The 14,406-nt window shown below is 35.7% G+C and overlaps 2 protein-coding genes across 2 annotated transcripts in view; both read left to right on the top strand.

Annotated features, from left to right (window-relative positions):
* The window catches only part of otud5a (OTU deubiquitinase 5a), a 38,271-nt gene extending 35,473 nt beyond the window's left edge, over positions 1-2,798 (top strand). The window contains exons 8-9 of the mRNA XM_073819442.1: positions 712-828; positions 2,249-2,798. Of these exons, the coding sequence (XP_073675543.1) occupies positions 712-828; positions 2,249-2,370 (239 nt within the window). The 3' untranslated portion in view covers positions 2,371-2,798. The remainder of the gene's footprint in view (positions 1-711; positions 829-2,248) is intronic.
* A 2,168-nt stretch (positions 2,799-4,966) lies between these two features.
* pim2 (Pim-2 proto-oncogene, serine/threonine kinase) lies at positions 4,967-8,227 on the top strand. Its single transcript, XM_073819233.1, has 7 exons — positions 4,967-5,359; positions 5,522-5,622; positions 5,714-5,764; positions 6,285-6,505; positions 6,585-6,754; positions 6,842-7,018; positions 7,846-8,227. Exons 1-7 carry the CDS (start codon positions 5,296-5,298, stop codon positions 7,992-7,994), a joined length of 933 nt encoding a protein of 310 aa, XP_073675334.1. The 5' UTR covers positions 4,967-5,295; the 3' UTR covers positions 7,995-8,227.
* Positions 8,228-14,406: the final 6,179 nt, after the last annotated feature.

Below are 14,406 nucleotides of genomic sequence, written 5' to 3'. Positions count from 1 at the left end.
CTTGGAATTCTGAAAAAAAAAAAGTCGAAATTGCAAGAAAAAAGTCAGAATTGCCACATATAAACTTGCAGTTCCAATTTAAAAGTCAGAATTGCGAGGAAAAAAACTCAGAATTGCGAGATATAAACTTGCAATTCTGAAGAAAAAAGTTAAAATTGCTAGAAAAAATCAGAATTGTAAGATATAAACTTGGAATTCTGAAAAAAAAAGTCGAAATTGCAAGAAAAAAGTCAGAATTGCCACATATAAACTTGCAGTTCCAATTTAAAAGTCAGAATTGCGAGGAAAAAAACTCAGAATTGCGAGATATAAACTTGCAATTCTGAAGAAAAAAGTCAAAATTGGTAGAAAAAATATAAAGATATAAACTTGCAATTCTGAAGAAAAAAGTCAAAATTGGTAGAAAAAATATAAAGATATAAACTTGGAATTCTGAAAAAAAAAGTCAAAATTGCAAGAAAAAAGTCAGAATTGTGAGATAAACTTGCAATTCCGAAAAAAAGTCAAAATTGCGAGATATAAACTTGCAATTAAAACAAAAAACAAAAAAATACAAAAGTTTCTTAATGCAAAATAAATAAAAAATTGTGTGTGGTGTTTTTATGAAAATGACCAAAAAACACTGCAGAAGAAACCTTGTAGATAGAAACTCAGTGTCTGAACTTTAGTGTTTCGAAATAAAGATTTCCTGTGTTCTGTCTCGCCGTTCAGGTCCCAGTAACCAGGCTTGTGTTGGACCAGACAGACCCACCTCGTCTTCTCTGGTGTCTCTGTATCCAGCACTGGGCTATCGGGCCATTATGCAAGAGATGTCCCCTACTGCTTTTGGTGAGGAAGCTGAATCATGCCTGCCAGTCCGTCTAGCTGTCTTGCCTGATTCAGTATGAAGGAATCCAGGGCTCAGGAATGCCATGTTAGTCATGGCACTCGCTCGCCTTCCTCATTCATCTCACACGGCATGAATCTGTGATTTGATCCATGTGATTCAGCTTGGAGCTGTGGCGATTGTACCCAGCACTCATGCAGAAAGCAGCATGTACAGTCGTTACTTGCAGTTAAATACACTTGATTGCGGCTGAGTATCGGCACACCCCACTTACTGTTGACATCAGCTTTGTTGTGGCTAAGAACTTAAGAAGGTGCAAATAGGGAGTGAATGGTTTTTACAAATGGATATACACCAGTCTTTAAAAGATAGACACACCTACTCATTCTTTATTATTGCTATAATGCGCATTTGAGAATAATAAAAGCTGGTCTTTTAATGAAGTTTCTGTTTATGTTGGACACTTTGTTTTTACTGTATCGTCGGCCTTTGGAGTTTGGAATAATGCATGTTTTGCAAGTCTCTTCTGCTCACCAAGGCTGAATTTATTTGCTCAAAAATAGATAATTAAAAAGCTGAGTTTTCAGCGTCATTACTCCAGTCTTCAGTCACATGATCCTTCAGAAATCATTTTAATATGCTGATTTGCTGCTCAATCATCATTCAATTTTTAAGGATTCCTTGAGGAATAAAGAACAATAACAGTATTTATTTGAATTAAATTAGATCAGTTTAATACAACCTTTGTGAATAAAAGGATTAATTTATTTGATTTCTGAAGGATTTTGTGACAGTAATGATGCTGAAAATTCAGCATTGCATCACAGAAATAATATAACAATAGAAACGAGTTACAAGTTTTAATAACTTAATACACTTAATATCTTAATAATTACAAGTTAAAATAACTCTTTTCTATGATAATATTGTAAAATGTATTTCATTTCTGTGACGCAAAGCTGAGTTTTCAGCATCATTACTGTCACATAATCCTTCAGAAATCTAATAAATTAATCCTTTTATTCACAAAGGTTGTATTAAACTGATCAAATTTAATGATAGACATTTACTGTACTTCTGTTTCAAATAAATAGTTATTTTGTTCTTTATTCCTCAACGAATCCTTAAAAAACGAGTGATGATTGAGCAGCAAATCAGCATATTAAAATTCTTTCTGACAGATTATGTGACTATAGAGCAATGATGCTGAAAACTCTGCTTTGCATCAGCAATAAATTACATTTTAAAATATTCTGAAATGTAATAATATTTCAGAATATCGCTGTTTTTACTTTATCTTTGATTAAAAAATACAGCCTTGGGTAGCATAAGAGACTAAGTGTGTTTTGACTTAAGTTATATAATGATTTTTATCTAGGTGAGCAAACTATGATGTGTTTTGTTGCTCTTGTTTTGCAACAGGCCTAACAGACTGGGAGGACGACGAGATATTGGCGTCCGTCCTGGCCGTGTCACAACAGGAATACCTCGATAGCATGAAGAAAAACGCCATGCATAGAGAACCTTCTCCAGACAGCAGTTGATAATGGAGGGTCGAGGCACAATCTGCACCCGAAGCAGGAGGCAGATACATGGGGATCAAACCAATCGCATTCTCTCCATCATCATGCAGTTCACATCGTCCTCTCTTTCCTTCCCCCACACCCATCCATCAGTCCATCACTGGCCTCAGCCATCCAGCAGTAATGGCCCATTGTTGTGATACTCACCTAACCACTCCTTTTCTTTCTTATGCCATTCACACCATCATTGGACTTCTTTAGGTGCATGTGAAAATAAACATGACTGATATCATTATAGAAAACACGGGCAAACGAAAAGTTATTGAAAAAAAAGTCATACTTTATCCTCTTAATTAATTGATTAATATAATCTTGTTTTATTTTCTTGTTTGGGATGAAAATGCTCTTTTTTTTCTTGGAATAAAAAAAGAACTTTCTGAAGAAATATACTTATTTGTTGCCATCCTTTTTATACAGGCTTGATTGGTCACTACGTTTCGTTTGGTAATTATTTTAGCAAAATAAGAGGGATCATACAAAATGAATGTTGTTTTTTATTTAGTACTGACCTGAATAAGATATTTTACAAAAGAAAATAATTGTTGAATTTATAAAAAGTTTATGTACACATGATTCTTAAAACTGCGTTGTTACCTGAATGATCCGCAGCTGTGTTTTTTTGTTTAGTGATAGTTGTTCATGAGTTCCTTGTTTGTCCTGAACAGTTAAACTGCCTGCTGTTCTTCAGAAAAATCTGTTTAGGTCCCACAGATTCTTTGGTTTTGCAGCATTTTTGTGTATTTGAACCCTTTCCAACAGTAACTATGATTTTGAGACCCATCTTTTCACACTGAGGACAACTGAGGGACTCTTATGCAACTATTACAGAGGGTTCAATCGCTCACAGATGCTCCAGAAGGAAACATGATGCAGGGGTGAAAACTTTTGAACAGAATGAGGATGTGTACATTTTTCTTGTTTTGCCTTAATATCACATTTTTTCCCATTTAGTACTGTCCTTCAGAAGCTACAGAAGATATTTACATGTTTGCCAGAAGACAAAATAAGTTAAATTTACCCTGATCTTCAAATTCTAAAAGTTTTCACCCCAGCTCTTTATGCATTGTGTATCTTTCTAAAGCATCAGTGAGTGTCTGAACCTTCTGTAATAGTTGCGTATGAGTCCCTCAGTTGTCCTCAATGTGAAAAGATGGATCTCAAAATCATACAGTAAGTGTTACAAAGAGTTCAAATACACAAAAATGCTGAAAAACCAAAGAATTTGTGGGACCTGGAGGATTTTTCTGAAGAACAGCGGGTAGTTTAACTGTTCAGGACAAACAAGGGACTCATAAACAACTATCACTAAACAGAAAAACACAGCTGTGGATCATTCAAGTAACAACACAGTATTAAAAATCAAGTGTATGTAAACTTTTGAATTGGGTTATTTTTATATATTTTTTAATGTGAAATATCTTATTCAAGTCAGTACTAAACAAAAAATAACATGCATTTTATATGATCCTTCTTATTTTGCTAAAATAACATTTTGCAGATTCTTCAAGGTGTGTGTAAAATTTTGTGTAAACATCAACTGTATGTAAATGTGTCATACTTTTGATGACTTTGCTATGACTTTAAAATGTGGAAAACAGTTTAATATTAAAGAATGAGGTGTGTCTGAAAATTATGTATGTAGAAATGCATGCAACTTCAATGCAATGCTGAAGTCTACTAGTCAAGTGTCTGAAAGGGCATTTCAGCCAAGTCAGGTCTTGGTATGTGCAGATGAAGCATTATCAAGCACCATCGTTTAGCTATTAAGGTTCCGCTTTTCTTGGTATATCATCGTGGAGACGAAACCGCATTCGATTTTGTAAATAGCTGATTTGGGACTGTCCCACATGCACAGAGCAAGCTAAAGGATGAGTCATTATGCCCTTCAAACTGGTCTAAGATCATCTCTGTTAATATGTGCAATGTGTGCAATATTTTTGCTAAATGACCATGTTTCAACTTCACTGTATATTATCTCCTTTTTGACTTTTTAAAATCACTAGTAAATAATCCAGTAGTGACTAGTATCTTTCATTTTCACTAGTGACTAGCTATTTGTTATTTACTGGAACTTGTTATTTGCATATCTAGTGTCTAAGAGGGAAAAAAAACTAAACATGTGCCTTATAATTCTATATAATGATCTGGTGTTTAGATTCACTTCAAAATTGAATGCATTACAATTGTACCTGTTTCAGTTTTTTCTAAATGCAGTTTGTTTTTCTAGTCTATTTGTTTAGTAGTACTTAAATGTACTAACTGCTAATATCTATTTCGTATGAGTATCTAGTATCTGTTTAAATTGTTACTATCTCAGCTAACTTCTTTTTAAATTCTGTTCTGTTCTTACAGTTTCTTTTTAGACTATTTGAAGAGAATGGCTAGAATATCTTGCATTAACGCAAGGGTGAATTCAAAAATGTAAGTGTTGAAAAAAACCTCAAAGATATTCCTGTCATTGCGCGCGCGCGCTATTTCTGTGGGACGTTGGGCGTAAAAGCCGGTGAGATTCTTAGAATTTTAACCACCGCTCATTAATATTCAAATCTTTAAAAAATTCAGCGCTGTGATTGGCTGTCATTTCAAAACACTCCAAGCGTGTTGCCGGCGATTGGGCGGTCTCGCCAGAGTTGGGCGTGTTTACGCATGTAAACTTAAAAACATCAACAAACCGATGTTTGGCTGCTTCAGAAGTGTGCGAGTGCTAGACGGAGAAGTCACGCAGACGCTTAACTTACAGCAAACGGCGGAATTTGAATTGAACTGAAAACAGACAGCGACGAAGCATAACAGATTAACCATGGATATGTTTTGCTGAGGCGGCTTACTGTACTAGCTGAAGACATTTGTTTGTTTTTAGACTTTCTATCCGGATAAAAAACGAAAATGCTGGATAAAAGGATTGTTGACCTGCGTTTGGATCAGCTGGAAGCCGTGAGAGCAAAAAATGGTAAGCTCAATAAAATACCTAACAACTAGAAAAAGTATTATTTTGAATTTTATCAACAATTAAATTCAATATGCGCTTGTGCTAATTTTCATATGAAACCAGAAGCACAATTTAGAATGGTTGTGTTGCATCTTAATTAAATTTAATTGTGTTTACCTTCAGGGAAAGACAACTTTGAAAAGCAATATAAAATGGGAACCCTCCTTGGAAGCGGGGGATTCGGTTCTGTGTTCTCCGGACAGCGCATTTCAGACGGACAACAGGTAAAAATGATATACAATTGCATAAAATGCAAACATTCGTATTCATAGCTTCTTTAGTTTGTTTTCTAAATTACTTTTGTTATCATTTCAGGTCGCTATCAAACAAATATCCCGTGATAGAATTCAGCAATGGGCCAAACTGGTGAGTAATCCCTCACATTTATTTTCTTTCAGTTATTGTTTTTTTTTTTTAAGCAGAATTAAAGTAGTTTCAATTTGTCAGGATCTTGAATATAAACAATGAAATATGCGTCGTAGCGCCCTCTTCCGATTGTTTTAGGGATTTTTTTTTTTTTTTTTTTTACCGGAACATCGTCCTAATACAGAAAGTGACGTAGGCGTGACGCTACGGAGTTTTCAAAACACCCTAAGAGGGAAACTTAAGTGGACTTTCCCTTGTGTGTCAGGAGCTAATAGTAATAGATTTGATTGACGAGATATATCTGGTTTGAAAACAAGAAGTGTATTTATAGATTGTAAATATGTGACATAAAATATTTCCCCTTTTAATTACCCTGGGAGAAACCCTGTTTTGGTTTACACCTGTAGTGCCATGTGTTGAATTTTCTAGGGATTTTTTAAAATCATAACGTCGTTTCCGGTGGAAAATAATCAGAATTCAAAATGAATAATGACCGTTGTTTTTTATTTGCCTTTCACAGCCTGGTACAACAAACACAGTCCCAATGGAGATCGCTCTCCTCCTCTGTCTCAGTGGAGGGTCGGGGTCACTACCCGGTCACCGCGGGATCATTCGCATGCTCGACTGGTTTGAGATGCCTGGTCAGGGATACCTCATCGTGTTTGAGAAACCCCAACACTGCCAAGACCTGTTTGACTTCATCACTGAACGTGGAGCCCTGGAGGAGCCCATTGCACAGAGGTGCGAAAAATGCAAATATGCCTTTTGACATTCGGTTCTAATTGTAAACCACGATACTAATGAGAATTGTTCTGTTCAGGTTCTTCAAACAGGTCATTGAAGCCTTGCTGTTCTGCCACTCAAAGGGAATCGTCCACAGGGACATCAAAGATGAAAACATTCTTGTTGACACCCGCACTGGAGACATCAAAATCATTGACTTTGGATCTGGTGCTGCCCTGAAGGACTCCATCTACACTGACTTTGAAGGTAAGCCTGCTTTTGGGAGGTTATTGCATATGTGTGAATATATCACAAATGTGAAACTGTTTCTAATGACTCCTCTTGTCTGTTTAGGAACTAGAGTCTACAGCCCTCCAGAGTGGATCCTACAGCAGCGCTACAGCGCTCGTCCGCTCACTGTGTGGTCGCTGGGCGTGCTTCTGTTTGACATGGTGTGTGGAGACATTCCCTTTGAGCGGGACGCCGATATTATACAAGCCACTCCAAGTTTCACTAAACGCATCTCCCAAGGTGAGCTTTCAAACTGAACGAAATCTACTTTCTTAAAGAGACAGAACACTCAAAATAAACATTCTGTCATCATTTACTCACCCTCATGTTTAAAAACCTTCAAAACAGTTTGGGTCCCATTGACTTGGGTTTTTTCAAATGTCACCATGGACCACAAAACCAGTCATAAGGATCAGTTTTCTGAAATTGGAAGGTATCTAAAAGCTGAATAAATAAGCTTTAAATATAAACTATTTGAACATCTGGAATCTGAGGGTGCAAAACAAATGTAAAGTTGTTCAAATGAAGTTCTTAGCAATGCATATTACTAATCAAAAATTAAGTTTAGATATGTTTATGGTAGGAAATGTACAAAATATGTTCATGGAACATGATCTTTACTTAATATCCTAATGATTTTAGGCATAAAATAGATCATTTTGACCCATACAATGTATTTTTGGCTATTGCTACAAATATACCCATGCTACTTAAGACTGGTTTTGTGGTCCAGGGTCACATATATGTTCATCCAAATGCTTAAAACGTCAGTAAACTATGACAGAATGTTCAATTTTGAACATTTTTATCACTTTATATAAAACTGATAGGTCCTGCCCAACGTTTTATTCTTGTTTTTCTACTTGTGTAACTTGCAAATACTTCACATTATGAAACTCAAATGGGTTGCAAATTATGCAAATGCTGTTCCAATGTAATCAAGCAGATTTGTTGCTAAAGAACATTTACATTTGCACATTTACTTAACAATGGAACAACATATGCAAATTCATCACAGAGCTAGTATGCAGTGCCAGGTTTATTCAATGTTTATTCTTTCGTTTCAGAATGCCAGACTCTGATTCGCTGGTGCCTTTCGTACAGGCCGGAGGACCGGCCTAGTTTGGAGCAGATTTTGCAGCATCCTTGGATGATGGAGAGCTCTGAGGACATTGGAGATTTGCAAGCAGAAAGCAATATTAAGCCAAGCCTTTAAATCCTGAAGGACTTTTGGACTCGATTCAGAACTTTCACACACACTGTTTTGTTTTACACTGGACTTCCTGAACTCTAGTTGCTGGCTTCTGGATTCTTCCTTATTTATTTTTTTGTTTGACTGCCTTTGATGTCGTTTCATATGGGATCTATACTTTGAGAACCCCGAAATAGCCCTGGATTGCTGCAGGTTTACTTTATGAATTATGAATGAACATTTCCCACGACTACAACTGTCACAGTTCAATGCAACGTTTCTTGTTTTTTAACTTATTGCTGATTATTTATTATTTTCAGCCTTGTACTAATTTATTTTCGCAAGAAGTTTCAGAAGCCGTAAGAACTGTGTTTGTTTTGTTTATTTGAAGTTCTAACTGACTTAAGTGACAGTAGGTGGACTTGCAGATACCTGGTTTTACAGGTTTATTTTGTACAGTGATATTCTGTCCCTGTTCTAAGGGGTTTAATAAAAAGACTTTGGATCTGCTTTCCAGTCTTTTGACGGAAGGGCTGGCGGAACAATAATTCAGGCTCATGTGAATCTGTTCCCATTTATCAACAAGAAGGTGCGACAGAAGAGAAGAGGAACATTCCTGTGGATCCTGTTTACTCTAAATGAACCAATTCCCTAGATGGATTCCTCAGAGCCATTACTAAGCCGGCTTTTGGTTTCTGTCTCTTTTGTTTGTGAAATACCTGCGCTGTAACTTAAAGAATGTTGTCAGGACGCTTTGTACTGAACCATCTCAGATGTGTGTCGTTTTGTTGGAAGTTCCCAAAGGTCAGCATGTTAACTAATGTCATGAGGGTTTCAACCACTAACCCACTGTTGATGTTTACTGAAAAGGGCCTGCGGGCTTTTCCTGATTGTTCGATTTCATTATAACACACCAAAGAGATCTGCCTTACTGTTTTATGTAAGGTAAACATGCATAATGCCAAATGAATTAGATTTTGATTTGAAATCTGGACCTATTCAAAATGTTTGAATTGAGACTACAAAATTGATTGTATGTGGATTGGACCTTTCCCAACATGACATGTAAACACTGGGGTATTTTCTTACATTTTGTGTTACGAAAAAAATCCTTGCGGTTTTCGCTTGGGTTGGCACAACAGTTTAGCTGTAAATACTTGTGTATTCAACAATGTGCTGTGGCTGTTGTCACATGCTGTTTAATTTATAAGATTCTATGAATAAAAAATATAGATGGAAAATATCTGTATTTGAAGAAACACCTGTCTTGTCCTTTTTTATCCATTTCTTTTTATCCATTTCTCATGCAAAGAAGATAAAAAGAGAAACTGCTGCCGAATGGAGATCATAGTTTTCGTTCATCAAGTTTTAAACTGGCCTCTCCAGTCAAACCATTCAGTTTAGTTATTCCCGACAAGTCAAGAAGGAATGTATTTTTAGCATGTTCACGTGCCTGATTTACTGTAATGAAAGAACTGATATTTCCGTATTGTTTGTTCTAGAAAAATTGCAGCTTGGCCAACTGAATGCATACACTAGTAGACCTTACATTCGTCTTATTACATTACGAATTAAACATATATTTTTTAAATGTTATATATTTAGATTATGTATAGAAAACAACTTGAGCCTTAAAGCAATTTTGTGTAGTTTGGGGTATTTTGGGACTTGAAAGCCCCTAGGTACAGTTAGACAAGTGAAATTCCCTGACATAAATACTTACAGTAGGTAGCTGTACATTCATTTTTAGTGCTGTCAAACGATTAATCGTGAATAATCGCATTCAAAATAAAAGTTTTTCTTTACATAATGTGTGTGTACTGTGTATATTTATTATCTATATATAAATACACACATACAGTATATATTTAGAAAATATTTACATGTATATATTTATATAGTTTATATTATATATAAATATATTTAATATATAAACATTTTTCTGAAATATATACATGGATGTGTGTGTATATACATAATACACAGTACACACATACAGTCAAGCCCGAAATTATTCATACCCCTGGCAAATTCTGACTTAAAGTTACTTTTATTTAACCATTTTATTTATTTTTGACCGGAAATGACACAGGCTTCTCCCAACAGACAAGAAGACGATGTACAAGAGGCATCATTGTGGCATGTCCAAAATTATTCACACCCTTTGAAAACTGTCACAGTCTATGGGAAAATCCAAAGTTCTATACCATTCCAAATAGTCCAAGCTGTTCTAAAGCATCCTAATTACCCTGATTCATTGGAAACAGCTGTTTTAATCAACTCAACAGGTGAATAACAGAAGCTCTCTGCTGCTGGTTTGTGGACAGTCATAGCTAAGACAAAGGAGCTCACTGAGGACCTGCGGCTACGCATTGTGGCTGCTCACAAGTCAGGAAAGGGCTATAAGACCATATCAAAATGTTCTGAAGTTCCAGTGGCTACAGGGAAAAGTATTATTAAAAAATACAAAATGTTCCGCACTGTGAAAAAAATCTCAGAGGACGTGGTCGGAAGCCAAAAGTGACACCTGTGCTGGCCAGGAGGATAGTGAGAGAGGTAAAAAAAAAAGAATCCAAGGATCACCACCAAGGCCATCCTGATGAATCTGGGCTCTGCTGGTGCCAAGGCAGACGGTCCAACGGACACTGCACACCGCTGGGTTTTACAGACACAGACCAAGGAGGACACCACTTCTCCAGATAAGGCATACAAAATTCGCCTGGTCTTTGCAAATGCTCGTCTGGACAAAGAAGAAGACTTCTGGTCTTCTGTTTCATGGTCAGATGAAACAAAAATTGAATTGTTTGGCCACAATCATATAGCCTTCATTTGGCGTAAAAGATAGAATTAAGAACATGCAAAGCAATGCAAATTTGCGTACGCATAATATATAAGGATTGTAAAAAGGACGTAAATATAAAAAAGCAAAGCCCAAACATGGACATTCCGGGGCAATATATGTCCGACCAGGGGCCTCATTTATAAAGACTTGCGTAAAGACCATCCTTGATTTTATCTAAGAACTTTTCTGATTTGATCGTAAGAGCGATTCAGAGAAAACGAACGTACCACGAAATCCATATGTACGCCAGTCATTCGGTTATAAATCACAAATGATCGTGGAATTGTGTGCAGCTGAATGTTCCGCCGTCGAAACGCCCCTGCTTAATTAATTAACATATAAAATGAGCTCATTCCTAAAGCAAAAACTCTGTGACAATGGCAAGTAAAAAGGAGTGCAAGAAATCAAATTATAGTGAGGCTGAACTATCTGCAATACCAGGCATTACCACAAGGAAACGGTCGTACGCCAAGCTGGAATCTGACGTGGAGATAAGTACTTTTCCACGTCAAAGATGTTTTTTATAAATCTGTACTTTGACGTGGATTTGATCGTACGAACACTCTAAGATCAAATCAGTGCGTAAGAAAGTTTTATAAATGAGGCCCCAGGACATGTATAAGAAAAAAAGGACATTAATTGTCCACTCTACGTTTGGGAAGGAATGTGGGAAACAGACGCTATTTGCCTTATCAACCCTAATTAACCTTAAAAGTTATATGTGGCATTAGAATTCTTTTAAAACTGATATTTCAAGGTAAAAAAATCACATAGTTGCTTGTCTCAGAAAATAATGACTGTGTGAAATCTCTAAGGTGTTGCTGCCCTCTATTGGCCTATGTAGCGCAGTGCAATAAGTCTTTGCAATATAATGTGTGTTTGTGTGAACTTGTTTTTCCAATTGTATTATGAGGATCGTTCAGCTACATAAAAGTTAAGCAGAGGGTGGTAAACTAGTAAATATTTCAATATTTAAAAAATAAATTGGAAAATGGAAGCTCAAGAAAAAAAAAAGTTCCAAAAAAAAAAGAAAAAAAGAAAAACTCCCACGGACAGTTACGGGAAGCGATTTTGTGGGACTGCAACCCTTCTTTCGATCACAATCACATCTGATGTGCTTCATCGAGCGGATCGCTTAATCGAATCGTTTGATGTTGATGATGATAATGATGGCAGCAGCAGCCAGTGAAAACCTTGTCAATAGCACTGAGGACAAAACATCTGCCCGAAGACTGAAAGACAGTAAGAAGCATAATTTATTAATCTCTTATATAAACATCAGACTTTAAAGGGTGCATTTGCCGATTTTTAGCCAGCGTTGTGTTGTTAATACATGTAAGTAGGCTAAGTAAATGAATGATGTGTATTCATTTTCCGTGTTATCTGCACCAAGATATCCCCGTTTGTTTATCAGAAAAAAGTCCGGGAGCTATCAAAAGTTTTACGTCACCCGGTGGACTTTTGACAACTGCAGGGCTTTTGTGAAAACTACAAATCGTACTTCCGCATTTTTGTATCTCCGCTTACGGATAGTCTTGATCGAGCGCTGTGCATTATGGGTGTTGAAGTTTTCTTTCCTTTTTTTCGCCACATCTCTTTTGTCTGTTTTCTCTATTCGCGTACAACCGAAAAAACTGCAGGGTACTGCAGGGTGCTTTTTTGTATTCAAACAAAAAGTACTAAAAAGTACCACACTTTTGAAAGTACCATATACCTTCTGATATGGACAGTGGAGCTTTATAGTGTGGGACTGCCATTATTTTACAGGAGAATGAGATTATTGTAAAATAGAGAAACCAGACTTTCTTTTTTGTTTGTTATTCTCTGTGATATTAAATCAGGCAAGTCATGTGCAATAATTTTTGACAATATAATCATATTTCAAGCTTTAATTCTCACATTCTAGTATTATTTTTCAGTGTAATGCCATTAAAACGTGAACTTGATTGCCTGGAAGTTGTTTCTACATGCGAGCAGTGTGTTTGCACTGGATTAAGCAAACATTTATTTAGGTGTGTCTAAAGCTGGTGTTTGTCAGTGTTTAGATCTAATTAAATATATTTGTCTCTTGCAGTGAACATCATGAAGTTCATCAGTGTGGGGATTTTGGTGATTCAGAATGTGTCGCTCATCCTCAGCATCAGCTGCGTGTGGACGTTGTCTGATTTCTTGGCCACATCTACTGTTGTGATGGCAGAGGTTCTTAAAGTTATTACTTGTCTGTTTATCATCTCGATGCAGAGGACTGGTGAAGCAAGTTTTTATGACATTGCTTGGGTTGGCAAAACTGTTTCACTGTAAATATATGTGCACTGGACAATGCAATGTTACAGTCATAAGGTGTTTCATTTCAGCGGTTTTATAGATCAAATTTATCTCTTGTCCATTATATCCGAATTTTCAATTTCTAGATAGTGGCAAAATCTTTTTTGTAAAAAAAAAAATGCAATTATGAAAATATTTGTCTTTGCATTTATTTTTGTTATATTAAGTTGCTTTGACAAACTGTAGGCTACAATTGTTACAATTAAAGCTGTTAATAAATCGGATCAGTGTCAAATATCATTACTTATGAGGACAAAATAAACAATAAGGACACATCTTGCACATTTTCTTTTTTTCTTTTTTTTTTATATGCCACCTTTCTCAGGCTTTATAAGTGTTGTGTTATTTGTGTGAGGATGTGTGTTGAACAGCCGCAAATAATGTCAGCTGAAACAGTTTTTTTTTATTAAGAATCTATGTATATTTCTTTATAGTTAACCATTGCCATACCTTTTATTAAAATGAACAGGCATTATATAATGCTTTGCATACTATTAGTACGCCTAATTGATCATTTTAGACTCTGAAGGTTCCTGAAGAGCGACATATCATACTTTTTCAGAGAGAGTTTCAATGGATTTTTGTAAATCTAATTATAGTTGAGCAACACTACAGCAATATTTTAGTTACCTGTTTAGTCCATAAAGTGGTGTCAATTAAACTTTAAAGATAGCACAGATTTAATTTAGAATTAAAGCTAAATATTAAATGTAATAGCCTATACATTAATTTAAATATAAGATGTTTTTATAATAGTGCAGAAATAAAATACTGTAAGAAACATTATAAATATATTTACAAAATATGTTTTTTCTTCAAAACTAAACGAAGCTAAACACGTCCTTATAGTTGCCTGGATAATCATAACTTTCGTTCAGTGAATGTAAGCTAAAAGCTAAATGTAACAATAATTTCTCAAATATATATTACAATGTATACTAATAAATATAACACTAAAATAGCATGAGATGACTGGATGGTTTCCTACTGAACTGTCACCAACTGAATTGCATTGGTCAAACTATTTAAAATATAGTGAATTTAGCTACAAACTCGATCATAATGACAACTGTCAACATAATGCATATGACTTCTATCATTCAGTTCAAGCTATTCTAACAAACACCAGATCAAAAGAGCTGTTTATTTTCAACATCATTTGTAGCCTTAATGGAACACTCCATTTTATTTTTTTTTAATGAAGGAATAACAGTAGCATACACATTTTTTTTTTTTTTTTGGAAATAGGCTCATTTTCCACCTCCCCCC

This window comes from Garra rufa, chromosome 15 (assembly GCF_049309525.1).
Source record: "Garra rufa chromosome 15, GarRuf1.0, whole genome shotgun sequence".
Classification (NCBI taxonomy): domain Eukaryota; kingdom Metazoa; phylum Chordata; class Actinopteri; order Cypriniformes; family Cyprinidae; genus Garra; species Garra rufa.
Note: the sequence above shows the minus strand (reverse complement) of the source record. Positions and strands in the feature narration are given on the sequence as shown.

Bases quoted from the DNA above. Each gene is read 5' to 3' on its own strand.
- pim2 (XM_073819233.1), top strand. From the start codon at position 5,296: ATGCTGGATAAAAGGATTGTTGACCTGCGTTTGGATCAGCTGGAAGCC. The intron at 5,765-6,284 runs GTGAGTAATCCC...TGCCTTTCACAG, and splicing joins TTCAGCAATGGGCCAAACTG to CCTGGTACAACAAACACAGT. The intron at 6,755-6,841 runs GTAAGCCTGCTT...TTGTCTGTTTAG, and splicing joins CATCTACACTGACTTTGAAG to GAACTAGAGTCTACAGCCCT.